Consider the following 27,944-nt stretch of genomic DNA (forward strand, 5'->3'; position numbering starts at 1 on the left):
CTCTTGGTTCTATAAAAAGAAAATATGATAGATGAGCATCAGGCTACAGGGGTAAGTCCAGAGGGTAACCAAGGGTATTTTAGCACACCATCATCACCGCCATCATTGTAAGTAAAAATCCAACTGCCAGTCAACTAACAAAGGCTACAATTTTCGTTGTCTTCTAGGTACCATAACCAACTCTCCTCTACATAACCGTTCCCTCATATATCACCAACAAAAAAGCCTGGAAGGCACTTTTATTTTTATCTTTGAATCAGGATAAATTCATCGATTGTGTTTGAGTCTATATCTCCCTCTCGTCTGCATAGAACTTTCAAGAGGAAATACCTGCGGATCCTTGTAGGAAGGATTTTAACCTACACATAATTTTTGTTTGTGTGATGATGATAACGAGTATTCCAGTTTCAAAAAATGTCTTTCAAAAAAACTCCAGGAGATGCCTTTGCAGACGACGCACAATCCACCCACAATTCTGGTTCCTGGATGTCAGGATACAGAATGTTGTGATGCATGTACATAAATACGTTTGTATGTTTGTCTCTATTTTGGAGCAAGAACATCACAGAAAGCTGACTGAACTTGACTTGCATGAGCTAGCTAATCATGTTGGGTTTCCTGATGAAATTTGCACCCTCTTTTATATTTTCTTCTTTTTTTTTTTGATGTGATGTAGATTTTTATAAAAAAGAAAAGTTCACTCACTCGTAGATAAATTCTGAGGCAAAAATAAAATGAAAAATAAAATCGCAAGCTTTAGGGCAATGCCCTTGTGGATTTATACCGCACATCCAGAAAAAAAAGGGTGTGTTTATTCAATGGTTCAACTTAAGATGAACTCTTGAGACGAGAAATACTTAACCGACAACAAGAGGGAAATATTAATTCAATCGATTGACTTTCCAAGTTTAAGTAAACGAGAAGAAGGGAGCGAGGAAGAGATTGTCAAATGTGGATGAAACCAAACGACTAGGTATAACGATTACGAGATTACGACAACGACTATCTCCGGAACGTATTAGCAATGAACATCAAGCATATGACTTGAATTTAAAGAAGTTGGTTTTTCTTTAAACCTTGAAAGATGTTAGTAGGGTGTTTTTTTTTTCGTTTTTAAAGTTTTAATTTTTAAGGGCATTAGTGGGATTTGTTTTAAAAATAAGTTACAGATAAAACATGAAAAAGACACAGATTTAAAAGAAGAAAAAAAGATATTGTATTTGTTTGTAAAATTTTTGCTGTATTGAACCATCTACTTTGAAAATAGGGTAAAACAGGATAAATGTACCCGATTTGGATGGCCTGGTGTAATACTTAGATGAAATTATTAGTAGGCCCTGTTTTATTTATTATTTTTATTTATTTATTTCACCTACGAGTAACAAGCACCACAGATTCTGGAAAATGAAAGATCAAGATGTCCATTCATTTCGTTGAACTTCCTAACTGACCTTGAAATTAGTGCATTCACTCCGTAGTTTGTTCTATGTCTAGGTTGAAAAAGAAGGTATCTTTCCCTCAACGGTCTTGTTGGAGCATAAATAAAAATTAAAGACAGAGGGGTAGGGCATTTAATATGGTAGCACATAATATCACGCACAAAAATTATATCATGAATAGTTCTTCGAGATTTAAGTATCTGCAGACCTAGAAGGCTTTGCCTTGCTGGGGAGTTTGGACAGAAATTCCAATGCTTTTTATAAAAAACATACCCTGTAAAACGATTTTGGATCTTTGGAATTCTATCGAATAATAGTAGTTGGTGGGGGTTCCAGATGACATCAGCATATTCCAAAATAGATCTTACTAAAGTAAAGAGTATAAAGCGCAACAAAGCTGTAGGGGTCGGAAAAATCAGTTGAATTACTTTTTATAAATTATAACATTGAGTTAGCTTTGACGACGAAGGAATCAACATGATGAACAAAAGAAAATTTGTGATCGAATGTAACCCCTAGATCTTTAACTTTAAAAGTCATCATCATACATATTAAACATTGGCTAAAATTAATATGGTTGACAATATCATCAATAAATATTATAAACAACAAAGGACCAAGATGACTACCTTGAGGGACACCTGAAGTACATCTAATAGGCCTTGAAGTATAATCCTCTATTTGTACTTCTTGCACTCTACCAATTAGGAATGAACCGATACGCTGAAGTAGAGTTGAGTGTATGCCGAATACTTGAAGCTTACGAAGCAATATATTGTGACATACAGAATCGAAGGCTTTGCTGAAGTCAGTATAAATAGCATCAACTTGGCTTTGGGTTTTAATAGATTCAACCACGAAAGAAGAAAAAAAAAAAAAACAAGCTTAATTAGTAACCGTCGATCTTCCAGGAATAAATCCATGTTGGGCACTACTAACATCTTCCTTCACAAGAAAATCAAGTTTTATTTTTTTTTTTTTTTTTTTTTTTTTTTTTTATAATAAGCGCACACTCAAGGGGATATATTACCCTTATTATGTAGACACAGTGTGAGCACTAGGAAAGGGAGAGAGGGGTTGAAAGGAGATGTCGGTGCACATTGGTTTTGAATTCCTGAATATTGCAATAGCTGGGAAAGACAGAGTGTGGTAAGGCATTCCACATTCGCATAGTACGGCTAAAGAACGAATCTCTATATTTGACAGTACGACCGAAGATGGGCTCGAGGGTATATTGATGAGCATTCCTAGAAGCGCGAGTATTACGGTTGAACTGTTTAAGGGGAGGAATGCAGCTGGCTATTTCTCTAGAGCATAAACCATTAAAATAACGGTAAAACAGGGTGAGACAAGAAACATTTCGACGATGTTCAAGTGACGTAAATGATCTTATGATGGTAATATCACCAATCAATCTAAATGCTCTACGTTCAATACTATCCAAGAGGCTTAAGTAAGTTGCAGGAGCACCAGCCCAGATATGGGAGTTATACTCAAGCTTTGGACGTATATAAGACTTGTAAATAACAGCCAGATCAGAGGGGGAGAAAAACTTCTTGCATCGCCTTAGAAAACCCAAACATCTTGCGGCATTTTTGGCGACATCGCGTATGTGATCGTTCCACAAAAGGTGGTTGGTGATACACATACCGAGAATATCGAGATGTTCAGTTTCCTCGATGCAAGTGCCATTTATGGATAATGGCAGCGGGGGTATATTTCGCTTTAACGATACAAGACAGCATTGCGTTTTCGAAGCATTAAATTCCACGCGGTTTCTTTTTCCCCATTGTACAATGCTGTTTAGGTCGGAATTTAATGAGCTTATCATATTTTGTCGTTGCAGTTCCACATCCGAAGAAGAGGGGTGTGAATCTGAAAACGAATATGAAAAGCTAAGAGTACTATCGTCAGCGAAACAATGTATTGGATTAGATGTTGCAGACAGGAGATCATTAATAAAAATGAGAAAGAGTGTTGGAGATAGAACAGAGCCCTGGGGCACACCAGCATTTATTTTGTGGTTTTCAGACTTGAACCCATCCAATACAACTTGTATTGAACGATTCGAAAGGTAATTACTAATCCAATGAAGGAGGGATTCCTGCAAACCGAAAGCACGCATTTTCGATAAGAGAGCCTGATGCCAAACCCTATCAAATGCTTTTGAAATATCTAGTGCAATAATCTTACTTTCTCCAAAGCTATGTAAAGATTTGTTCCACTGTTCGGTGAGATGAACCATGAGATCACCAGTGGACCTATTGCTACGAAAGCCATACTGTCGGTCATTAAGAAGCTTCCGTTCTTCAAGATATTTCTTGAGCTGATAATTAATCAGCGTTTCCATGACCTTGGAAAGAAGGGACGTAAGTGCAATCGGTCGATAGTTAGACGGTGAGGAAGATTCGCCTTTTTTGGGAATAGGCTGGACAAATGCGGTTTTCCATCCGCTCGGAACGAGACCTGAGGAGTAGGACAGATGAAAAAGCTTACGCAGTGGTTTTGCCAGCGATGAAGAACACCTCTTCAGAACAATAGCGGGGATACCATCCGGACCAGCAGATTTGTGTATGTTAAGATCTTTTAGGACCCTCGCTACGGTACGAGTGCGAAAAAAGATTTGCCCCATAGAATCATTAACTCGCTCAAGTACAGGCGGAGTCATAACACTCACTGGCAGAGTTGAATTGGCGGCGAACTGCTTAGCAAAGAGATTTGCTTTCTCTAAGGAGCTAACAAATGGAGTGTCATTCACAACGAGCGTAGGAACCGAGGAAGAGGAAGAATTCCTCATATTTTTTACAAATGACCAAAAATTTTTACTGCCTTTGGGACATTGCAGTATTTTTTGCCGTAATTTTTGGTCATGTAAAAATTTGGTCCGTCGAATATGGGCGTTGCAGGCCTTCCTGGCTTGCTTGAACTTATTCCGGTTTTCCTCAGTTGGATTGGCTTTAAAACAACGGAAACTTACCTTCTTAACCCTAATAACCTCTTTACAGCTCGCATCGAACCATGCGTTTTCCTTAGGTCTGATGCTTTTAACCCTATTCGGGATAAAAGTTCTCATTCCCAGGAGAATCAAACTTGTGATCATATCAGCGCTGGCGTCAACGTCACTATCGAGGAAGCATAGTGACCAGTTAAAGATCCTGAAGTAATTATTGAGACCGTCCCAGTTGGCTTTCTCGTATTGCCAAACGGTTCTCTTAGGAGCTCTTTCTTTAACTGGAGAGTTTTTACACGAGAAATTTGCAGATATGACACAATGGTCAGATGTGCCTAGAGGAGATAGGACACTAATAGTGTACTTACCAGGGTCAGAGGTAAGAAACAAGTCAAGAGTGTTTTCTGCTCGACCTACCACGTCCGATATTCGAGTGGGCTCGTTGACCAGCTGAGTTAGGTGGTTTAACTCAGCGAAGATCTCAGCACACACTCCTTCTGGTGTTGACTGGCCCGAATGTTGAAGCCATGAAGAATTGTGTACATTGAAATCGCCCGTAACAACGATTTCAGTGCGAGGATAGGACGAAACAATTCTTTGGATGGAATCAGACAAAGCATCAAATTCACGAGAAGTTGATACTCTGTCTAGATTTGGGCTTCGATAAAGGAAGCAATAGTGAATGATTTGCTTATTCACGGAAAATTTAAACCACATAAAATTGAAAAAAGAATTTGTGCAGGGACCATATTGTGGCAAAAACTGATAAGCAACATCATTCCTAATGTAAATGGCGAGACCATGGTGGGAAAAGAATAATGGCACCAAGTTATACCCTTGAATAAAGAATTCAGTGGGATCGGAATCCTCACCCACTTGGGTTTCACTTAGTGCCAATACAGCTGGCCTGTTTAAAGCAGTATGGGAGTACACAGAGAGAAAATTCGATCTAAGCCCACGAATATTACAATAATCTACCCTGAAATTTCCAGCCATTGCAAATACAAGAAACACAAAAACCAAAACAGACGAAGACTATAAGAAAAATATTACTGAGTTGAACCACAGAATGCTGTTCGATACACGCCACTACTAGTGTTATGCCTTAGTAGTGACAAGAATCGAATCCGGCCCTGTTAGTTCAAAACAGTAAAATTTTTGTTGTCAACAATCTGTTATCAACGATGACGTAGTCAGTGTATCAATTGCATTAGTTATTAAACACAATGCAATGTGATACACAAGCTAAGCCATGCGACTGTACGAGAGAAGGGGAAAGTGAAGGATGGTACTCACTGTGCTATCGCTATGTTGAGTTGGCTTAATATGATGTATTATTTTTTTGTTGGTTGTTTGTTGTTTTTGTTTTATTGTAATTGATTTGGTGTGGCGTGATTTATTGTTTTTTTATTTTTGTTGTTTTTTTTGTTCATCACTTTTAATATTTTTTTTTGCTATTTTTATGTTTCGTTTTGTTTTTGATTATTTGTTTTATTTAATTTTGTTTTATGTTAACATTAATTTTAAGGGGAAAACACTTAGACAAATATCACGATTAGGCACAAGACTCGAACAAGACGCGCATGCGCAACGGACGCACAACACAGGGGGACCTTCCCCAACGAAAGTTCACTGACAACTGATTTTAATTAAGCTTTCTAAAAGTTTAGGAATGGCAGATAACTTACAAATTCCCCTATAGTTTTCAACGCTATTTTTAGAGCCTGATTTAAAAAATTGGAATCAAGAAAGATAATTTCCATTCGTCCAGAAATATTCCGGAAGACAAAGAACGGTTAAAAATAATTAGAGCATCGTTTTAAGACAACCGCAGGAATGCCATCGACACGAGGTTTAGCGTTGGGTTTGAGACTTTGTAAGCCTTCTAAAACATTAGCAGAATTAAGCTGTATGGACCCAATATCCACTTTGGGCTGATCATTAGAAGGAATGAAAGCATATCCCTGAGCGTTAGAGTATACGGATTAAAAAAACTGAGAAAAAAGGTCAAGTGTCTTTACTGAGGTTAGTAAACCTCAGTAGATTCTTCACCTTTAAAATTCATAGGGTTGGGGATCCCAATTGATTTCCGTTTAGAATTTATAAAAGACAAGAATCGCTTTGGGTCGCATTTTAAATTAACTTCAGTGTTCATGAGATAATTTTTGTGCGAGAATTTACTGAGAACAATGAATTCTTTAAGAACCTTACAAAATTGGATTTTGCCATTCAAATCGTTGGATTTCTTAAACTTGACAAAAAATTTGTTTTTTAGGTTTTTAAGGTGAGCCAGCCTCCTATTATACCACGGAGGCTTTGAGAGATTCTTTTTCAATCTAGCTGATTAAACATATCCTTCAAGTTTAAATTTAAAAATTCAGTTATCCAGTCGATATTTCAACTCACAAATAAAAAATTAATAGTTGTTTCGCAAGTTTTTGGCGCCGTACAAATTTTAGTAATTATTAACTTTAAGGCATTTAAGACACAGACTTATTTTGTGATTTATTTCCATACAAAATTAAACCAATATTTGTGATGCAATAGTCCGTTAAGAATTAGGGCCCAGTATCTTACAGCTCTCAGCCATTTCTGTATTCGGGTTATGTCAGGGATGTAATGGATAAATTATGCTCTTTTAGTTTTGTTTCTATCCGATGGGAATCTGCAAGGCACTAGGTAAGAATCGGTATCGATAAGTGTGGGACTCTTACCGCGTTTAAGCCACGTGTTAAGCCAGGGCCAATATATGAAAGATAGAAGAATGATTTTTCATTCTTAATTTAAAATTCACTTTAGGAGAAGTTAATAGCTGTTGTTATACTTTCTCATAGATCGCATAGACTATCAAGTCATCAGTTCAGTTAAGACTGTCTTCGTTAAATAGTTGGTATGACTTATAAAGGGTTATTTTTTAAAAGGCATAGGAAGTTGTTTCAAAAAAATATTCAGGAAAATGCATGAAATCTTTATTTGAATCGATAGTACGGTCCATATAATTTAATTTTTGAAGATTATTTCATGACCTTTACTGCTCCTCAAATTGTCGATCCGCTTAGTCCAATATTGGCATAGTCTTTCCAACAGTCTTTCCAATACGTTAATTTTAGCGGACTTGTCTATATAGACACGAGCTTTAACATAGCTCCATACAAAATAGTCTAAATGCGTTAAATCACACGATAATAATTTGCAAGCGTTGTTCGTTTGAAAGACGATTCATGTTTAAATTATAGACCAAACTGAAGATGTTTAACAGTGAAACAAAACACGAAACGTGCGTCAGCTGTTTAAACCAGTGTTGCCAAAAAGATAATAGCTAAAAAATCACAATTTATTTTAAGGGCATTTTTAATTCCACGAAGGAATTAGTTTCGAAATTTTTGGATAGGTGGGCTACTTGAATGCCATAAGTCCAAAAGGGTTTTAGCACTTGCTTATTTACCACTAGTATGTTCTGACTAGATAGGTCAGAGTTCTTCTTTTATTAACCAGTACATTCAGGTCTTCTCTTTTTTCTTATGTGTTCTTCCCAATAAAGCTTTCCATCCAAAGTAATTTTTAATACGCCATTTTTGCCCCGAAACACTTACGTTATGAACTACATTTTGCAAAATTTTTACGTAGCCTTTGTAACAGATTTATCTGGCACCAATATTGCAGTATCATCAGCATAGGTGGGCATGATAGCGATGTTACGGACTGAAATATTCTATGCATATAAATGATACAATGTTGGTCCTAGGACACTCTCTTGCGGTACACCGTTTTGTTTTTTCTTTGGTTAAGAGTAATTTTTGCCGTGAAGTACTCTAAAGAGTCTATTCGTAATATAAAATTTAAGTATTTCATAGTATTGTCTGGGAAGATCCCTATGCAGGTTGTACTCCAATCCCAAGTCCTAAACCATGTCAAAGTCTTGAGTAACATCTAAGAATACAGCTAATCGCACTTGTTTTTCTTCAAGTGCCTTATAATTCACATCTATAAGACTTGGTCTATCGTGGAATGTCCATTTCTTAATCCAAATTGATTATCCGGAATTATTTTTATTTATTCTTCAATTTTGCTGAGACTTTTCACAAGCAATTTCACGAAAACGGTTGCCATAATTGGTGTATAAGCGATATTGGTCTGTAAGGTGTTATTCTGTTGGTGGCTTACCTTGTTTAGATATAACTTTTACTTCAGCAAATTTGCAATACAAATTTGATTTCAAATTTAAATTTGTTGAATGCTATTAAGTGCATTTCTGTCAAAAATTATACGATCGTACCCTATTTATCTACTAAGGGCCTAGTGACTTATAATTTCCAAACATTGCTGTGTGCGAGTCATGTCAGGGATGGAAGGGACCTACAGTTTTTATGCCGAATCCGAATGGCTATTTTTAGAAAGCTTTTTTAATGACAAGAATTACTCTTGGAGGATTTGTCAATTTCTCGCAAGAGTCAGTAACCATGAAAAAACTTTAGGTGACACAGGCAGGGATTGAGTCTAAGACTTTTATTATTTTGGTCACCTAAGAATATAGATGTAAATTTCAAATATCAATATTTTCACTGTTATAACTACCCGTAGGAAGTTGTTGTAATCGGTCCGAATTGTCGAATTGGAAATTTTGATATTTTTCGACGTTTCAAGGTCCCTAGAGTCGAAATAAAAGATTTCTAGAGAGATGTCTTTATGTCGGAGAAGTTTTTTCGTCGTCCATAGCTCAAGAACCAGTAAATATTGACTTCATTGAAATAGTATTATAAATATTAGAATGCAGAAAGGAATCTCAAACAAATTTTGTGGGTGGATTTTTACCATAGCAATTAAAAAAAATATCTCACGAATCAATGACGTTAGGGACTTGAATTAAATTGTATATAAAATAAATATATTTTTGTAAATAAAAACCAAATGAAAGGTGTTTTTTATAAATCAAAAAAAAATTAATGTCACTTCCAATATTTTAGGAACGAAAAATGATTTTATCTCCAAAATAATTTAATGCAACGAAGAATAACGTTTTCGACATCTGGTAAAATTTAAATTTTAAGAAAAATTTTAAGAAAAATTTTACAAAAAATAAAAACCTAAACAAAACATCCCTAAAAGTTGGTAAATATTGTTATTGACTCAAAAATCTATTTTTATGTTTGAGATATTGGCTTCAAATTAATTTTATGTTATAAAAACATTCAATTTAATTTTAAGAAAAATTAAATAAATAGTTTTTTTACAAAAAGCAAGAACCTAAACAGGTCTGATCACAAAGGATAAGCTACAATGGGCTCTCAACAGCTTCAAACCATTTAAAGCTGCAGGACCAGATTGTATAATACCAGTCGAATTACAAAAGTCTTCTGATATAATTGCACCAATCCTTGAGGCAATTTTTACCAGCTGCCTTTACCTGGTCCATGTTCCCTCGGCATGGAGAGTAGTTAAAGTTGTTTTTATACCTAAAGCAGGTTAATGCTCCCAAGTCAATGCTAAAGATCAACGACCTATAAGTCTATCATCATTCCTTCTTAAGACCCTGGAAAGATTGATTGATATCCATTTAAGGGCATGTATCGATACAAGACTTCTGTCTTCGTCTCAACATGCCTACTGTAAAGGTAAATCGGTGGAAACAGCGTTACACACTTTAGTACGCACCATCGAATATTCCCTCCATCATAAAGAGTTCACTATGGTTGCTTTCTTTGACATCGAAGGTGCTTTTAACAACGTGGACACATCTGCAATCACTTCTGCACTGACATCTCTTAATGTAGAGAGTTCGCTTCGGGAGTTAATTCATTTAATGCTTACTAGCAGAATAATTAACTCAAAACTGGGCAACTCTTCAAGCAGACGATTCGTTAGTAGAGGGACACCGCAAGGTGGTGTTCTATCCCCTCTCCTCTGGAACCTAGTGGTGAATGAAATCCTAACTAGTCTGGATGCGGAGGGTTTCAGAGTGATAGCCTATGCGGACGACGTTGCTATAGCAGTTTCAGAAAAGCATCTTAATATCCTAAAAGAACTCTTACAAAATGCCTTGAACAGACTAATACTTTGGGCTGATCGCTGTGGACTGGGTGTTAACCCACACAAAACCGATCTGGTCTTATTTTCGAGGAGATACAAAATTCTATTTGTCAACCCTCCCTATATTAAAGGAATCCAATTAAAATTCTCAGACAAGGCTAAATACCTGGGTCTTGTTTTAGACAAAAAACTAAATTGGGAACGCAACGTACAGGAAAGAGTCAAAAAAGCTACTGTAGCTCTCTTTTCTTGCAAAACAGCTATTGGTAATAAATGGGGTTTACAACCCAGAATCACGCATTGGCTATACACATCGGTAATCAGACCGATTTTAACGTATGGTGTGGCAGTATGGTGGACTGCTTTAGAGAAAGGTATAAACAGGGATAAGTTAAATAAAGTCCATCTGCGGCACTGGACACCTTACTCTACCTTACACCTCTTGACATATTTAGCAAACAAATAGCTGCAAGCTCTACTATTCGCCTCAATGCTTCGTCGCAGTGGACTAACAACAACATTGGCCACTCCGTAATTCTAAGGTACTTAGAATCAATTCCAAAGCACACAGACTACACGATCCCCCAACTAAAATTCAACAGAAACTTCCAGATTTCTATACCTACCAGATCTTTTTGGGAGGATAGGACATTCTTGGAGGATGAGTCACTCCATTTTTACACAGATGGCTCAAAAACCAAAGAAGGGGTTGGTTGAGGTGTGTACTCTGAACGACTGAAATTAAGTCTCTCATTCCGCCTTTCCAATCATTGTAGCGTGTTCCAGGCGGATTTTGGCGATTAAGGAAGTCTTTTCTTGGCTCACAGAAAACGTGATATCAACATCTGATATCCGTGTTTTCTCTGACAGCCAGGCCGCTATCAAATCTCTGGACTCTGTCTCTACAAACTCTATAACAGACCATAATTGTCGATCATCTCTAATGGAGATGGCGCAACAGTTTAATATTCACCTTTGCTGGGTGCCGTGCCATAGAGACATTCCAGGTAACTGTAAGGCAGATGAACTCGTCAGGAACGGTACAGTACAGCCCATCCTAAAACGTTTGGAAAGTACTGGCATACCAATCGCTACTTGTAAACTGTTGCTAATGCAAGACGCTGCGAGGAGGGCAGGCACCAGGTGGAACAACATCACCACGTGTCAAGCCACAAAAAACATCTGGCCAACACTGGATATAAAACGTTCAAGGTGCTTGCTCTCTCTAAGCAGATCGCATATAAGCTCGATAATAGGTTTCATAACCGGTCACTGTCTAATAGGAAAGCACGCCACGAGACTAGGCGTATTCTCAAATGACTTTTGCAGAAGCTGTATGGACGAGGAAGAGGAAGAAACGGTTCTTCATCTTCTCTGCACATGCCCTGCTCTAGCTCGAAAACGCAAGAATTACCTTGGAGAATCCTTCTTTGACGATCTAAACGATCTAAATCATATCGATATATTCAGCCTCTCACGTTTCGTAAGGGACTCAAGCTGGTTCCATTGAGCTTAGGAGGAAGCCTCAAGATTCATGTAGTATCACAATGGGCCATTAAACTGGCCTAAGTTTGTCCGTTTCCATCTTGGACAGCCACTATAACCTAACCTAACCTAACCTAAGAACCTAAACAAAACATTACTTAAAGTTGGTAAAAATTGAGGCTTAATCAATTTTCGACTCAAATATACTTTCAAAAATTTAAGATTATGGCTGCAAACTAATTCTATTTTATATGAAATATTGTTTTCAACATTATGTTAAATTTTGAGAAAAACTGAATTGAAAGTTTTTCTTACAAAAAAATAAAAACTAAAAAAAAAAATTTATTTTCGACTCAAATACCTTTTAAATATTTAAAAATATTCGCTTTAAACTATTTTAATCTCACAAAAATTATTCTTTTTGAAATTCAGTAATTTTTTTTATAAAAACCCGACAGGTTTAAAAAAACTAGTATAGCAATATACTACTATTTTTTTTAAACCTGTCGGGTTTTTATAAAAAAATTACTGAATTGGTAAAAATTGGTGTTCGACTAAAAATATCGTTAGCAAAAATAGTTTTTGAAATCAAGCTATTTCTTCATATGCAAAATATTGTTGTTAAGTTATTTTGTGACAACTTTTTTAACAAAACAGGAAACCTACTAACCTTTTAAGCAAAACAAATTGGCAGACGGAATGGGAAGTTATCAGTGTGGGTCGCAATTCAGCCTCTTTTTTTAAATGTTCTTCATTTTGAAATATAAAGTTTTAAAAAAAAATGTAAAATTTTTAACAAAATATTTATTCTGGCCCACTAGTATGGCCCCCTTGTACGTCAGTAAATTTTGTAAGTTAATTCATAAGTTTAAACCAATTATGTTCAAAATGAATTTATTTAATCCACAGCATCGTAAAATAAAACGCACGCAATGTTGCACCTTACATTTTTAAAGTATTTAAATCAATCACATTTTTTAATGCGAAACCATCTGCTTTTTGTATATTTATAATTTAATAAACTCTTTAATTATGAATTTTATTTTCTGTATTAATCGTATATTAAAAATGACCCTTTATAATCTTTCAATTAAAAAATGCACAAAAAGAGTGTACGAGGAGTATGTTGATACGCACCTTAACCGCTGCTGTTGGACAGGACATGCGAAGTTAAAAACTCATATAATCCCAAAGTACTTACATGATTGAAAACATTAATCGAATATAATGAATAAATGTCAGAAATCTGACATTTTGTGTTGCAACAAAAGTGTGAACATGCAAATAATCCATTAAATCCTATACACGCTACTATAATATTTTATGCACATAATGCATCGTTAAAACAAAATATTTTGAAACGCATGTCTGAGCATAATATTATGAATAACACCAACACTAACATCAACATCGCATAACATAACAAACCGCAACTTATCCATATTATCGAATTCGTAGTAAAGTGTTGTAACTTGTAAAAACAGTAGACCAACGATGGTTAGTAGATAGATAGATGGATGGATGGTCAAACAGACCACCACCAGAAATGCACACCCTATTTCGGTGGGGGTGATTGCATAATGGCACGTAGTCCAATGAAAAACAAACCTAACCAAATAACGAGTATTTACGTTTTCGTTATTTGATTTGAAGCGCAATGCGCATTGAGAAATGCATAATGATGATAATAACACAGAAATGAATGAATCGATGGGAATGGAGAAAATGAACGAAAATTAATACCGTACGATGATACACCCCCAAGCAAGCTTGGGATCCAGCTAACATCAACATCTACCGCAAGCCAGACAGTCAGACAGAAAGAACAGACAGACAAAAATAGACAAAGCTTTTTGGGAATTCGTCTGCAAAAGCGAAAAATAATGAGAAGACTAAATCTATCTGTATTTCTCCCTTTTCGACATAATAATCTGTGTCCCTTATTTACCCATCAATCAATACATATAAAGGGTGTTTTTTTCATAAATATAAAAATTAAAGTTGGCAACACTTTTTTAATTAATTTTTAATAATTTATTAGGTGGCGCAACAGTCCATTGCCAGTCCAGGGCCTAGTTGCTTACAACTCTCAACTATTCATGTCTACGAGTACTGTTGTCAGGGATGTAGGGGACCTACAGTTTTAAGCCGAATCCGAACTGCAAATTTGAGAAAGCACTTTTCATGACAAGAATTACTCTTGGAAAATTTGTCAATTCCTCTTAAGAGGCAGTAACCGTGAAAAAAAAAACTTTTTTTTAGATTGCACAGGCAGGGATTGAACCCAATACCTCGAGTGATTTATTTTTCGTTTGGTTTAGAAATTTTACATGAAGACTGAACAACGCTTCCAACGCAATTTTATTTTAAAAATCATGGTTGTACGTTAATATTTTTAAATGATACTTCAGTAAACAAAACTACCCTATTTGGAATAATTATAATCCACAAGTGCATTTTGGCACACCCTTACATCCCCAAACACTGAATGCTTGATGTGCTTTGAGGCAAATTGGTCTGTACTTCTTTACAAAAAATGTTGGTCAGAACGTTGCAGTCAATGATGATTGCTATAGAGTCATGATTACTGACTTTTCCTTTCATCAATTGAACAACCTGCTCTGGTTTCAAGAAGATGGAGTACCATGTCTCGCAGCTCAACAGTTTATTTTATGAGGGAAACGTTTAATAACCGCATAGTTTCAGGCACTGCGGTTGACTACTTTCTGTGGGGATATGTGAAGTCGCGAGTCTACACAGATAAAGCGGAAATGATTGACCACTTCGAAAACAACATTCTCAGTGTTATTGGCAGATAAAGGGCCACAAATGGTAGACATGTGCATTCAAGAGGACACAATCGTCCACAGGTTTTTCTCAAAACCAACCTCTGTTTATCAACTCCTTATCTCACTACCCCGTGGTGAACATCGGGTACCTAGTACCTAAACTGGAGCTTGGATTCCAACCCCAGTGGAAAGTTGTTTGGGGCAGCAAACGAGAGAGGGGAGGTGAGGTGTTTCCACTCAGGCACCTCTCCTTATCCAGACGGCAGCGGACGAATTCTCGAGATGGAGTCAACGATGGCGTCTACAGTTCCATCAGTAAGGTTGAACTACTAAGTGAACACCTTATAGGGCTTCTTCGACATATTCGGAGCCCAGGCCTATAAGGAGTGGTTTTATCTGGCTCTCAATCGTTGGAGTTATGCTAAGGATCTGGCCCTTAAGGTTGGGGGTTGTGCCGTCGGGGTGACTTCCTGGCCACGTAAAAGCTTTCATAGTTGCGAAGCACCAACAGGCCTCGAATACGGACGGATTTGTTGTTGGCAACCAACGCAAACGAATTAAGGACAACGATCTTGGGATATGCACGTGGAATGTTAGGTCCCTTAACAGACTACGTGCGGCCGAAGACCGCTATAAAGCAGACATCGCCATCCAGGAAATACGATGGGATGGGCCGGGCAAAAAGAGGATGAAAAACTGCGTTATTTACTATGGTGACTGCTACCACGAAAACCAACAGCGCTTATTTGGATGCGACTTCGTCATTGGAGCCACACTTAGGCAAAAAGTCTTGAGCTATAGGTGCATCAATGAGCGCTTCATGACCATACGCATCAAGGCTAAATTCGGCAAATGCAAATGCGCGCACGCCCCCACAGAAGAGAAAGACGACAACACCAAAGATATGTTCTTCGAGCTCATAGACAAAACATATGTGCAGTGTCCTAGCTACGATATTAAAATTGTCCTGGGCGATTTTAATGCAAAACTAGGAAGTTAAGACATCTTTGGTGGAATAATCGCGAAGAACAGCCTGCACGTCAACACTTCCAACAACGGATTCAGGCTCATAGATTTTAATGCGGGGCGAAACATCATGGTAGCCAGTACGCGTTGTCCACACCTCAACATCCGCAAAGGAACTTGGACTTATCAAGTTCAATCTACCGTCAACCAGATTGACCCTATTGCGATCGACGCCAGACACGCTTCCAGCATCATGGATGTACCAACTTTCCGAGAAGCTAACATCGACTCGGACCACTACCTCGTTGTAGCCAAAGTAGCACTTCGGATTTCCAGACCCAAGGCAAAACAGGGAGGTGCTGGGAGAAGGTACAACGTCGAACGGCTACAATCGCCAGAGATCGCCAAATCCTTTTCCCACCGAGTTACAAATAACCTTTCTCCAAGTTCCCTTCCGCCAACACAACGTATCGAAAACCAGTGGCAACATTGCCAAGATGCAATCAGAGAAGCCGCCTCCTTGATGTTCTCGGTTTTAAGTAGCCAACAAGGAACCCCTGGAACCAGGCAAATACAGCCAAACAACACGCACGCAAAGCGGCGCTGCATAAAAGGACGAGAGCTGCTCATGAGCTCTATGAGCAGAAGAAGCGAGAGGAACACCGACTTCTCGGAAGAAAAAAGAGAGGGCATCAAAAGCGTGCGGTCGAAGATGTTGAGAGGTTAAACGAAATTCTTAGGTACATAAACCTAGAACCGAAGGCAGCAAAGACAAAAGTGGAAACATCATAGTGGAACGGCAGTCAATGCTGAGGATATGGATGGACCACTTCTGCAGACTGTATAACGGCGACGACGAAACGAATTCCGCTGTCAGGCAGGATAATGATCTATTCAACATGGACGATGAAAGCCAATAATCCCGTCCTCCCGACTTAGACGAAGTAAAGATTGCCATATCTAAGCTGAAGTCTAATAAGGCCGCTGGAGCGGATGGTTTGAATGCCGAGCTCTTTAAAGAAGGTGGAGATAAGTTGGTTAGGAGGATGCACCAACTTGTCTGTAAGATTTGGTCGGAAGATAGCATGCCCGATGAATGGAACCTCAGTATTGTTTGCCCGATCCTGAAAAAGGAGACCCTCTAAACTACACCAACTATAGAGGAATCAGTCTACTTAACATCGCCTATAAAATCTTCTCTGCCGTAATATGTGAACGTCTAAAGCCCATCGTCAACAACCTGATAGGTCCTTAACAGTGTGGTTTTAGACCAGGAAAGTCCACAGTTGATCAAATATTCACATTACGCTAGATCCTGGAAAAAACTCAAGAACACCAAATCGACATCCACCATCTTTTCATCGCTTTCAAGGACACATATGACAGCATCTACAGGGACGAGCTGTATAGAGGCATGTCTAGTTTTGGCATCCCTGCCAAACGACCATGGAGAATTCACGCTGCTCCATAAAGGTTGGGAACATCTTAACAGAACCTTTCGATGTCAAAAAAGGTTTTAGACAAGGTGATGAGCTGGCATGTGATTTTTTTAACATCGTGTTTGAAAGAATAGTGCAGAGCTCACGTCAACACTAGAGGCACTATCTTTCAAAAGTCTGTCCAATGACAGGCATATGCTGATGACATTGACATAATCGGAAGAACTCAGCAAGATGGCAATGGAGCTTTTGTGAGTATTGAGGCAGAGGCGGCAAAAATGGGTTTAACGGTTAAAGAGTTGCAAAAAGTACATGCTGTAGTCAAGAAAGGACATACAACACCGACGTCTTCGTCAAAACGTCACCATCGACAGACGTAACTTTGATGTAGTCAAGTACTTCGTCTACTTAGGCTCCTCTGTAAACGTAGAAAGCAACACCAGCGCTGAGATCAAAAGCAGAATAACTCTTTCTAACCGCTTTTTCTTTGGACTAAGAAAGCAATTGAGTGGTAAAGTCCTCTCTCGAGGGACCAAAGTATTGCTATATTAGACCCTTATCATCCCCGTCTTGCTATACGGTGCAGAAGCATGGAATATGACAAAAGCGAATGAAAGCACCTTGAGCCGGTTCGAAAGAAAAGTTCTTCGTGTGATTTACGGTTCCGTACGCATCGAAGGGGAGTGAAGGAGAAGATGGAACGCCGAGCTGTACGGGCTGTACAGCGGCGTAGACTTAGCCAGAAGGGTAAAAGTCCAAAGACTAAGATGACTGGGTCACGTAGAGCGCATGGAAACCTATCCTCCTGCCCAGAAAGTCTTCGAATCCACACAAACAGGACAGCGCAGTCGAGGAAGGCTGCGAATGAGGTGGTGCGCACAAGTGGAAGGTGACTTCACCCAACTTGGAGTGCGAAACTGGAGACCAAGCCAGATAGAGAAGTTTGTTGGGTGAGGCCCTAGTTCACACAGGACTGTAGCGCCACCTTAAGTAAGTAAGTAAGTAAGTAAAGGGCCACAAATGTCGTTAAAATTTATTTAAAATTGCACCACTTTTTTAGACTTCGTTCGAAACAGTGAAAGTGGTGCTATGCCAGAAATCATACTCATCAAATTATAATTCCAGAAGTTAATCTTTCGAATAAAGTAAATCCATTTTAAAATTCTTTTCCGCTAAAAAAAAACACCCTTTACTTGCACACAATCCCGGGCTGCAGGCTAGTCTCTACGGATCTGTATCTGAATCTGAATTGATGAGACGAACTCCTCTCTGATGGTATTTAAATGATGAATCACAAAACTCAACTTCCGACCCTCGACCGACGAAATGTAATAATGCACCCCCCAAATATTTGTTATATCACTGCAAGAAACAGATAACTCGCCATTGAATGTGTATAATTTCGGGTTTACCTGAAAAAAGGCTATGTGCAAGGATAAGGCTACTATATCCATTTCGGCATAGGCCTCTTTCACCATATTACACCTGACAGGGTATTTCATAAAACAAAACAAAAAAGTACCAATACAACAAATAAAATTCGACAGACAAATTACAAAATTTAAATTCCATGTATTTATCATGCGCTGGCGAACGGCCAGACCAGCAGGTAGAGTTCGTCTACAATCACTCAACCATAAGGACGTTTGGAGTCGGAGTTAAAATATAGCTAGATATGTAGGTGCCTATACCAACATTCCAATGTTTTTCAATCTAATCATCATCGTATGGATTTCATTCGAATTCGAATATTTATATTGCGGTTGAATAGTTTTTAATTTTCATTACTGATGCAATTCTACGAGACTTATGTTGTTATTCCGTGATGGGTTATGTGATGGTCATACTTCGTATATCGACTATGCTAACGCTAAGTGTTCAGAAATATTTCATTTTTTAAATAATAAAAAATGCAAACACAATATTTCAACGGAATGCAAATATTGATTTTATATTTTTTTTATTATTTTTAAATATTTGAATCGAGCAATGAACAATTTAATTGGAAATTTAATTCGAATTAATCTACACTCTGTTGCTTTAGAAGAGTTATTCATTTTTTAGCACCATGTGTAAGATTGTGCATCTTAGGATTAACATAATTGTTATAAAATAAACTTATTTTTTTAAAAACACTTATAGAAAACATCATTTTTGAAAAAATTTTAGAATTATTAAGCTATTTAAAAAATAATGTGATTACAAAATTGACCTAAAGCTTTTTTAGAAGATATTCGCTACAGAGAATTGATTTCCGACAGTGGGTCTGTTACGATATATTTAAGTTAGTAGTTTTAAACTTTTTACTCAAGAAATGTATTAACCAAATTATTTTGAAGATTGGCAAAGTCTGTGAGAATCGGGGGATTAGGTCTTTTCGATCTTTAACGCCCAAATCCTTAAATGTCATAAAGCCCTAACTTGGTCACAAAGCCCAAAAAGTAAAACAAAAATTGGACTTAAAACCATAAGGAAGTGTTGGAACGCCCAAATAATGTATGAGTAAAAGAACACCCAAAAGAATTTTGAATCAGGGTTTAACCGAGGCGTAATTTCGGTTTATGTAGCGGGATGGAGTTCAGTTACGAAGAGTGCTAATCTCCGTAACCTATCCTAAAGAGTCAGGAAACTTCACCCTTGTAGTGTTTGCTAACTTATGTATATTGGGATACACAAATCGTTGCTCGGGGGCCACCACGAGGAGGTAAAGCAAGTGAGTAGGCGAGGTCACGAATCCGCAAAGGATTTCAGACCAATAAGTTTAACATCTATTGTGCTTAAAACCTTGGAGCGCATTCTTGATTACCATATTAAAGAAATCCTAGTTGGACGACCTCTCGAAAGCTCTCAGCATGCTTATCTTAAGGGCAAATCTACAGAGACTGCCCTCCATGAGGTAGTGCGTACTGTAGAACAAACAATCCATTATAAAGAATTTACTCTTGCCACCTTCTTAGACACAGAAGGTGCTTTTAACAACCTCCTTACAGAATCCATAGAAGAATCGCTCGTTAAGTTCGGGGTAGAAGACTTCATTCCAGAATGGATTATTTCCATGCTCAGTGGTAGGAAGATTCGAGCCACTCTAGGCAATACAATCACAACAAAACACGTGAGTAGGGGAACACCCCAGGGTGGTGTCCTTTCGCCTCTTCTATGGCTTCTGGTCATGGATACAATTCTTGTTAAATTAGAGAGATGTGGAGTGAAGGCGGTAGCCTATACGGATGATTTGGTGCTATTGGTGTCAAGAAAGTACACCTCTGTGATTAGTGAAATCACGGAGTTAGAAAGTTAGCAATTGGGCCACGAGTTGTGGACTAGGAGTTAACCAAAGTAAAACTGAACTGTTGTTCCTTACCACCAAACTAAAGTACTGCCCTTCACGCTAACTCGACTCAACGGTCAAATCTTATTATTGTCTTCCAGTGCAATATATTTGGGAGTTATACTCGACCCTAAACTAAACTGGAAACTAAATATTGAAGTACGGGTTAAGAAGGCCTGTGTTGCCTTCTACGCCTGCAGAAAAACTTTCGGCAAAAGGTGGGGACTTCAGTCGAAGATGATTTTATGGACGTACACAGCCGTAGTACGTTCAATCTTAACATATGGTTCGATTGTGTGGTGGCTTGCTCTTAGCAAAGCCTATAATATTGATAAGCTAAAGAAGGTTCAGAGAACAGCTTGCGTGGGCCCATCCGTACTTGCCCAACGGACGCTTTAAACGTTATTTTGGATCTTCTACCAATCGACCTTTTTATTAAATACATAGTTTCCTGCAGCGCTATTAGGCTGAAGAAATCAAACAGCTGGTTGTCAAAACCTTATGGTCATAGCAACACAACGAAATTGATTCCCTCAGATATTATCTCGGTAGACACTGACTACTGCACTCCTACTTTGAGCCTTAGTAAGGGTTTTAAGGTTATTTTCCCATCCAGAGAAGATTGGGAGGATGACATCGTGTCGATAGGTTTCGACACAACCATTTTTACTGACGGCTCAAAGATGGAGTGCGGAGTTGGTTCTGGGATCTTTTCTGAGTCCCTAAATGTAGCCAAATCCTTTAGGCTTCCTGACTTTGCTAGCGTTTTTCAGGCTGAACTGCTGGCAATAAGGGAGGCATGTAAGATACTTAAACAAAGCCCAAACCAAAACCGAAATGCGGTTATCTTTACAGACAGTCAGGCAGCTGTCAAAGCCATTAACTCGGCCTCATCCTCATCTAAATTGGTCCAGCAATTTCGCGATGAGCTTACGAGCCTAAATATTAACCTCGGTATCACCCTGATCTGGGTTCCGGGCCATAGTGGTATCGTGGGAAATGAACGGGCTGACGAGCTAGCCAGGCAAGGATCGGCCCTTCATAGCTCACTTGCGGAAATGGTTAACATTCTTCTTGGTGCTATGAAGGGTAAAATCTTTTCTATCTACCAAACTAAATCAAACCGAAGGTGGAGCAATTTACCCAACTGCATTATATCTAGGAAGATATGGCCCACCTATTATAAAACCCGTACAAACGATCTTCTATGCAGGCCAAGGCAAGGCATAGCCAGGATTGTTGCGGTTTGTACCGGACATTGGACGATAGGAATTCATGCAGAGAAGTTGGGTATCTCTTACAACACCTTTTGCTTTGTCCTGCTTTGGCAAACACTAGAATGAAATACTTTGGAAAATTATTCTTTCACGAACTTGATGAGCTATCTGAGACAAAGATTAGAGACCTAATCTTTTTTCTCAATGCGTCAAAATGGCTCTAACATAATAGCTATGAAGCTTCTCTATAAATCTATCCCTTTCAATCAAAGGTCAAACGAGTTTTTAGTATCAAAACGGCGCACTACAGCGCTAATTGAATCTCAGGGTAGGTTGCCTTGAGATCGCCATTTCTACCTACCTACCTACCTAAAGCAAGAACTTCGACATGGCAAGTAAGTTGTTGGCCTAAACCAAGTTTTAGGCAATCACCAACTACCCGATCTGCCATACCGCAGGTACGTAAGTAAAGTTTCTTGACATAATGTATTTTTGGGCGATCTGACATTTATTTAGTTTAACGTTTGCGTTTGAGCGATAAAATTTAAAACTCAAAATGTCGTAGACCCCAACAAAAAAAAACATTTTGTCAAAATACCCAAATGTTTAAAATGGCATCAGTTAGCAATTTGGGCGTTATGATATTTTAAAATTGATTTTTAGCTTTGTGAAATATTTTTATGAAAAAGTTTTTTTATATTTTGGCTTTATTTTATTGGGCAATAAGACCAAATGTTTCTCTTTATTTGAAATAAAAAATAAATTAGGCGGCGGAACAGTCCATTGAGAACTAGGGCCTAGAGACTTACAACTCTCAACTATTCCCAACCGAAAATTAAATTGTTGGTGGAAGACATAGCTCTTGCAATGTGACCTCGAACGAGTTTTATCACGAAATTGTCAATTCTGTTGATTCGAGCCCCGTTGTATAGGACCTCGTTGGAAAAGTAATGCACATAAAAAGATTCGCTAATGCATAACGGAGTCCGGAACAGAATTGTCTCCGACTTCTGGACATTTATATTCAGTTTCCAGTCGTCGCAATCTTGTCGAAATCACGCTGCAAGAGAATTCTAATAACCTCAACCTTTCGGGCGTACGCAATTGCGTAATGAATAAACTTTTTCCTGGACAACGTTTCCAAATCGTGCAATATTTTTTTATCAAAATAATGGTTCGGTTCATGAAGGAAACTTTTGGTGAGCCCCTCCAAGATTATGCGAATCAACGTCGAGAAACAATTTTCTGTGGGGTTATGTTAAGTCGCTTGTCTTCTTCCCATGAGGAAAAAATAATCAATTGCTTATTCAAGCTCAAGACGGTTTCAACGAAATCAGACGTTGTTCGAAAAAAGGCCCTTAACTTATTTTGAGTAAAAATAATTATTTGTTGACTTGTGTAATAAATAAATAATACACTTCTTCCATATATAAATAATAATCTCCAACAAAAAAAACTTACCAACTATAACTGTATTTGCTGCAACTTCCTTAGCTGCGGCTGCAGCAGCTGCTGCCGGTCCACACTGCAAAATATCCGAAAGTGACAGCGAAGATGCAATCAGCTGACGTTTCTCTTCGAAATTAAGAACATCCAGCGAATTACTTCGCTGTGGCGTAACGGTGATTGTTACGGATTTCTGCATTTTGGCAACAACACACAACTGTTGAGATTGATCTTCTGGATCTGTAACCGGTGAACTCAATTCAACTACCGAATTCTGTGGAATGTATTGACCGCCGCCGCCACCTCCAGAGCCAATATATTGGAATTGTTGTTGTTTGTGCGTTTCTGATGGAAAGCTTGGCGATAACTGATAACAGTTCTCATTGTTTATGGCAGCAACTAGATTGGCTAAATTGTTGCGGCTATTTTGGATTACATGCTGTTGTTGTTGTTGTTGCTGTTGTTGCTGCTGTTGTTGTTGGTGCTGTAGTTGTTGTTGTTGTTGTTGATGTTGTTGTTGAAGTTGAGCTTGTTGTTGGAACTGTTGTTGCAATTGTTGCTGAAGCTGTTGATGTTGTTGGTGTTGGAGATATTGTTGAAGGGGAATTTGGGGACCGCAGGAGTTATTATTACCGTTGCTGTTGTTATTGTTGTTGTTGTTATTGTTACCATGGGTAAATTTATTACTACGCATAGACATAACGCGTGAGTGTTAATGATGAGCCAATAACGCTGATAAAAACTAGTTAAGCGACACGAAGACGATATAGACGACTTAGAAGAGACGACGAACGACGACGCGCGACACGAACGACGAAAATGACGATGGTGGCGACAGACGCGAATTAAACACCTGTTTTAAGACCTCCGTGGATTTCAATTACAAGTGCAAGTAGGTATCATCAGATTCGTGTTGACAAGAAAGTTGCGGTAATGATGTATATTGGGGTGAGCTGTGATAGCTATCAAACGGTTACCGCAGGCACGCAACAAATACCCGCTCATAGGTATATACGCACGCGACTCAATGTTTTCTTCACCGCATGTGTTTATAGTGTGTCGTTTGATATGACGTATGCAATATAAACGGGGTTGTGTATCGTAGGGCCCTTTTTGTTTGATTTATTTCGGCACTAAATCGTCAACACTTTTTTTTTCCTGTTTATTTTCTTTATTCCACTTGACTTAATGGATATTTTGCCACATATGGCTTGGGGAATTCTTGTGTGTTCTTAATAGAATCGTGTCTGTCTTGAATTTTTTTAACATTCTTTCTGTGGTTTTTTTTTCTATTTAGGTTCGTCTGGCCAGCTGACTGGGGACACTTTATTGCACAGAAAATAGGAAATATATTTTATGTCACCTAGAAAATTGGAAATAAGGGTGAGGGGTAGAAAAAAAAGATATTTATGTCAGAAAATTTCAAAATTCTAATTGTTTAACATGTGAATCATGTTTCGTGGTGGGCATTCATACCTTTCTTTCTTTCATTTTTTGTTTTGTAATGAATTTGTTCCTGAGCGATTTGGGGTTTTTAACAGTTAAATTATAAAAGTTCTTAATACGTTATATATTTACTTCTAGAGACCACAAGAAAAATTAGTATTCATTTTCAATTTTTTGTTGAAGAAAAAAAAGCAACTAACAAAGGAAAGTTAGACCGTTAACTACAAAATCTATGTCTCATATTAAAGTTCAAGTTCTTCATGTTCTTAGCTTACCTTTTTGAATTGCCCGAAAACAACTATTTTAAGGAAATAAAAGAAAAAAAAAACATGAATATAAAAGTGGAATGAGTCAAATTAAAATATAGGATCAATGTTCCATTCCAAAATCATCGGTTTGGCAACTAATAAAATTTTACAAATCCAAAAAGTCGTTCCAAACGGTTCATCGAGGTGTCAGTCCAAAAAAAAACAACAAAATGAGAGCATTTGAGAGACGAGCTATTGATGGTTTTCTAAAATCTTTTCAAAACTGTAAAAAAAAAACCTTTTATTTCCACCAAAAACAAGCTGGCGAGATTAAAATTTGTTAATGACCACATCAACTGGACCGTTAGAAAATGTTGGAACGTACTGTTTTTGGATGAGTTCAAATTCAATTTTAAGGGTTCCGATGATTCATGTTTTGTTCGCAGACCAGTCAAAGAGGGATTAAATCCACGTTACACCAAAGCTACTATGAAACACGAAAGAGGTAACGTAATAGTGCGGAGATGGTAGGGGCGATTCACCAAGTAGGTAGTACAATTAATGGCCACACGCTGAGGATCAGTTGACTCTGAAATGAATATTTCAGCAGGACAACGACCTAAAGCACACGTTCAATACGGTTTAGACCTGGTTTCAAGAAAACCGGATGAACGTGTTACAAAGTCCAGCACAGTCCCCAGATCCCCACCCCAAAGAAAATCGATAGGAAATTGTAGATCGTAGCAAAAATAAAAAGAGGATAGGATACTACCCACACTGATAACTTCCCATCTCGTCTGTCGATTTTCTTGCTTAAAAGTTTGTAGGTTTTCGTTTTGGGTTAAAAAAGTTGTCAGTTGAATTATTCTTAAAATTTTAAAATGTATGTTTAGTTTAAAAAACTAGTTTAGTTAAATAGATTTTTAGTCGAAAACAAATGTATCCAATATTAGTAGCATTTCTCAATTTTTTTACAAATTGGATGAATGAAATTAATTTGAGAGATATCAAGAACCGAACATCAATTTTTACAAAATTTGCGTACTATTTTTTGTAGATTTATTTTTTTATGAAAAAAAGCACTGTTGCATTAAAAAAAAACTATTACGGAAAAGTTTGAAGAAAATATTTTTAATTTTTGAAAAGCTATTTGAGTCGAAAGTAAATTTTTACCAAGTTTTAGTAAGTAAGTTTTAAGTTTTTATTTTTTGTAAAAAAACTGCCCATTCCGTTTTTCTCAAAATTTGTCCGAACGTTGAAAACAATATAGATTATAAGATAAAATTAGTTTAAAGCCATAATCTCAAGTTTTTAAAAGATATTTGAGTCGAAAATCATTTTTTACCAACTTGTATTAATTTGTTTGTTTAGGTTTTTATTTTTGTAAAAAAACTGTCAATTTGATTTTTCTTAAAATTTTACCAGATATTAAAAACGTTTTTTTGTTGAACAAAATTGTTTTGGAGATGAAATCATTTTGGTTTTTATGCGTAAAATTTTCGAGGTGAAAATTGTTTCAGTTTTTTTCAATTTATAAAAAAAAAATCGATAATTGGATTTTTTCCACAAATATACTGGTTTGGTATTACGTTACAATATAAAGGGTGATTTTTTTGAGGTTAGGATTTTCATGCATAAGTATTTGACAGATCACGCGGGATTTCAGACATGGTGTCAAAGAGAAAGATGTATGCTTTGACTTTTCATCAAGAATAGACTTACTAACGAGCAACGCTTGCAAATCATTGAATTTTATTACCAAAATCAGTGTTCGGTTCGAAATGTGTTTCGCGCTTTACGTCCGATTTATGGTCTACATAATCGACCAAGTGAGCAAACAATTAATGCGATTGTGACCAAGTTTCGCACTCAGTTTACTTTATTGGACATTAAACCAACCACACGAATGCGTACAGTGCGTACAGAAGAGAATATTGCGTCTGTTTCTGAGAGTGTTGCTGAAGACCGTGAAATGTCGATTCGTCGCCGTTCGCATCAATTGGGTTTGTGTTATTCGACCACATGGAAGATTTTACGCAAAGATCTTGGTGTAAAACCGTATAAAATACAGCTCGTGCAAGAACTGAAGCCGAACGATCTGCCACAACGTCGAATTTTCAGTGAATGGGCCCTAGAAAAGTTGGCAGAAAATCCGCTTTTTTATCGACAAATTTTGTTCAGCGATGAGGCTCATTTCTGGTTGAATGGCTACGTAAATAAGCAAAATTGCCGCATTTGGAGTGAAGAGCAACCAGAAGCCGTTCAAGAACTGCCCATGCATCCCGAAAAATGCACTGTTTGGTGTGGTTTGTACGCTGGTGGAATCATTGGACCGTATTTTTTCAAAGATGCTGTTGGACGCAACGTTACGGTGAATGGCGATCGCTATCGTTCAATGCTAACAAACTTTTTGTTGCCAAAAATGGAAGAACTGAACTTGGTTGACATGTGGTTTCAACAAGATGGCGCTACATGCCACACAGCTCGCGATTCTATGGCCATTTTGAGGGAAAACTTCGGAGAACAATTCATCTCAAGGAATGGACCGGTAAGTTGGCCACCAAGATCATGCGATTTGACGCCTTTAGAATATTTTTTGTGGGGCTACGTCGAGTCTAAAGTCTACACAAATAAGCCAGCAACTATTCCAGCTTTGGAAGACAACATTTCTGAAGAAATTCGGGCTATTCCGGCCGAAATGCTCGAAAAAGTTACCCAAAATTGGACTTTCCGAATGGACCACCTAAGACGCAGGCGCGGTCAACATTTAAATGAAATTATCTTCAAAAAGTAAATGTCATGGACCAATCTAACGCTTCAAATAAAGAATCGATGAGATTTTGCAAATTTTATGCGTTTTTTTTTTTGTTAAGTTTTCAAGCTTTTAAAAAATCACCGTTTACAAAATATTGTTAGTATAATTCATTTTTCTTAGAAAAATTCAATATATTTTTTTTTACAAAACATAAAGCTCTCCAAAAATGCTACGAAATTGGTAAGAATTTATTTTCGACTAAAAGATCTCAAGAATAAAAAGAGACATTGAAATCGAATTTTATTTATCAATTGCAAAATATTTTTGTTAACATTTTTTTTCGAAAAACCCATAACAATTTTCTTTTCAAAAAAAAGAATGCTGATAATTGGCAAACTTTTTTTAACTA

General features: G+C 37.6%; 1 protein-coding gene across 8 annotated transcripts in view; it reads right to left on the bottom strand.

The window, feature by feature from the left end:
* Positions 1 to 27,944, bottom strand: part of LOC129948093 (phosphatase and actin regulator 2) — a 417,788-nt gene that overhangs the window by 367,208 nt on the left and 22,636 nt on the right. For all 8 annotated transcript variants that reach the window (XM_056058924.1, XM_056058921.1, XM_056058925.1 and 5 more), the window contains exon 2: positions 23,102 to 24,449. In XM_056058924.1, the coding sequence (XP_055914899.1) occupies positions 23,102 to 23,786 (685 nt within the window). In that variant the 5' untranslated portion in view covers positions 23,787 to 24,449. The remainder of the gene's footprint in view (positions 1 to 23,101; positions 24,450 to 27,944) is intronic.

This window comes from Eupeodes corollae, chromosome 2 (assembly GCF_945859685.1).
Source record: "Eupeodes corollae chromosome 2, idEupCoro1.1, whole genome shotgun sequence".
Classification (NCBI taxonomy): domain Eukaryota; kingdom Metazoa; phylum Arthropoda; class Insecta; order Diptera; family Syrphidae; genus Eupeodes; species Eupeodes corollae.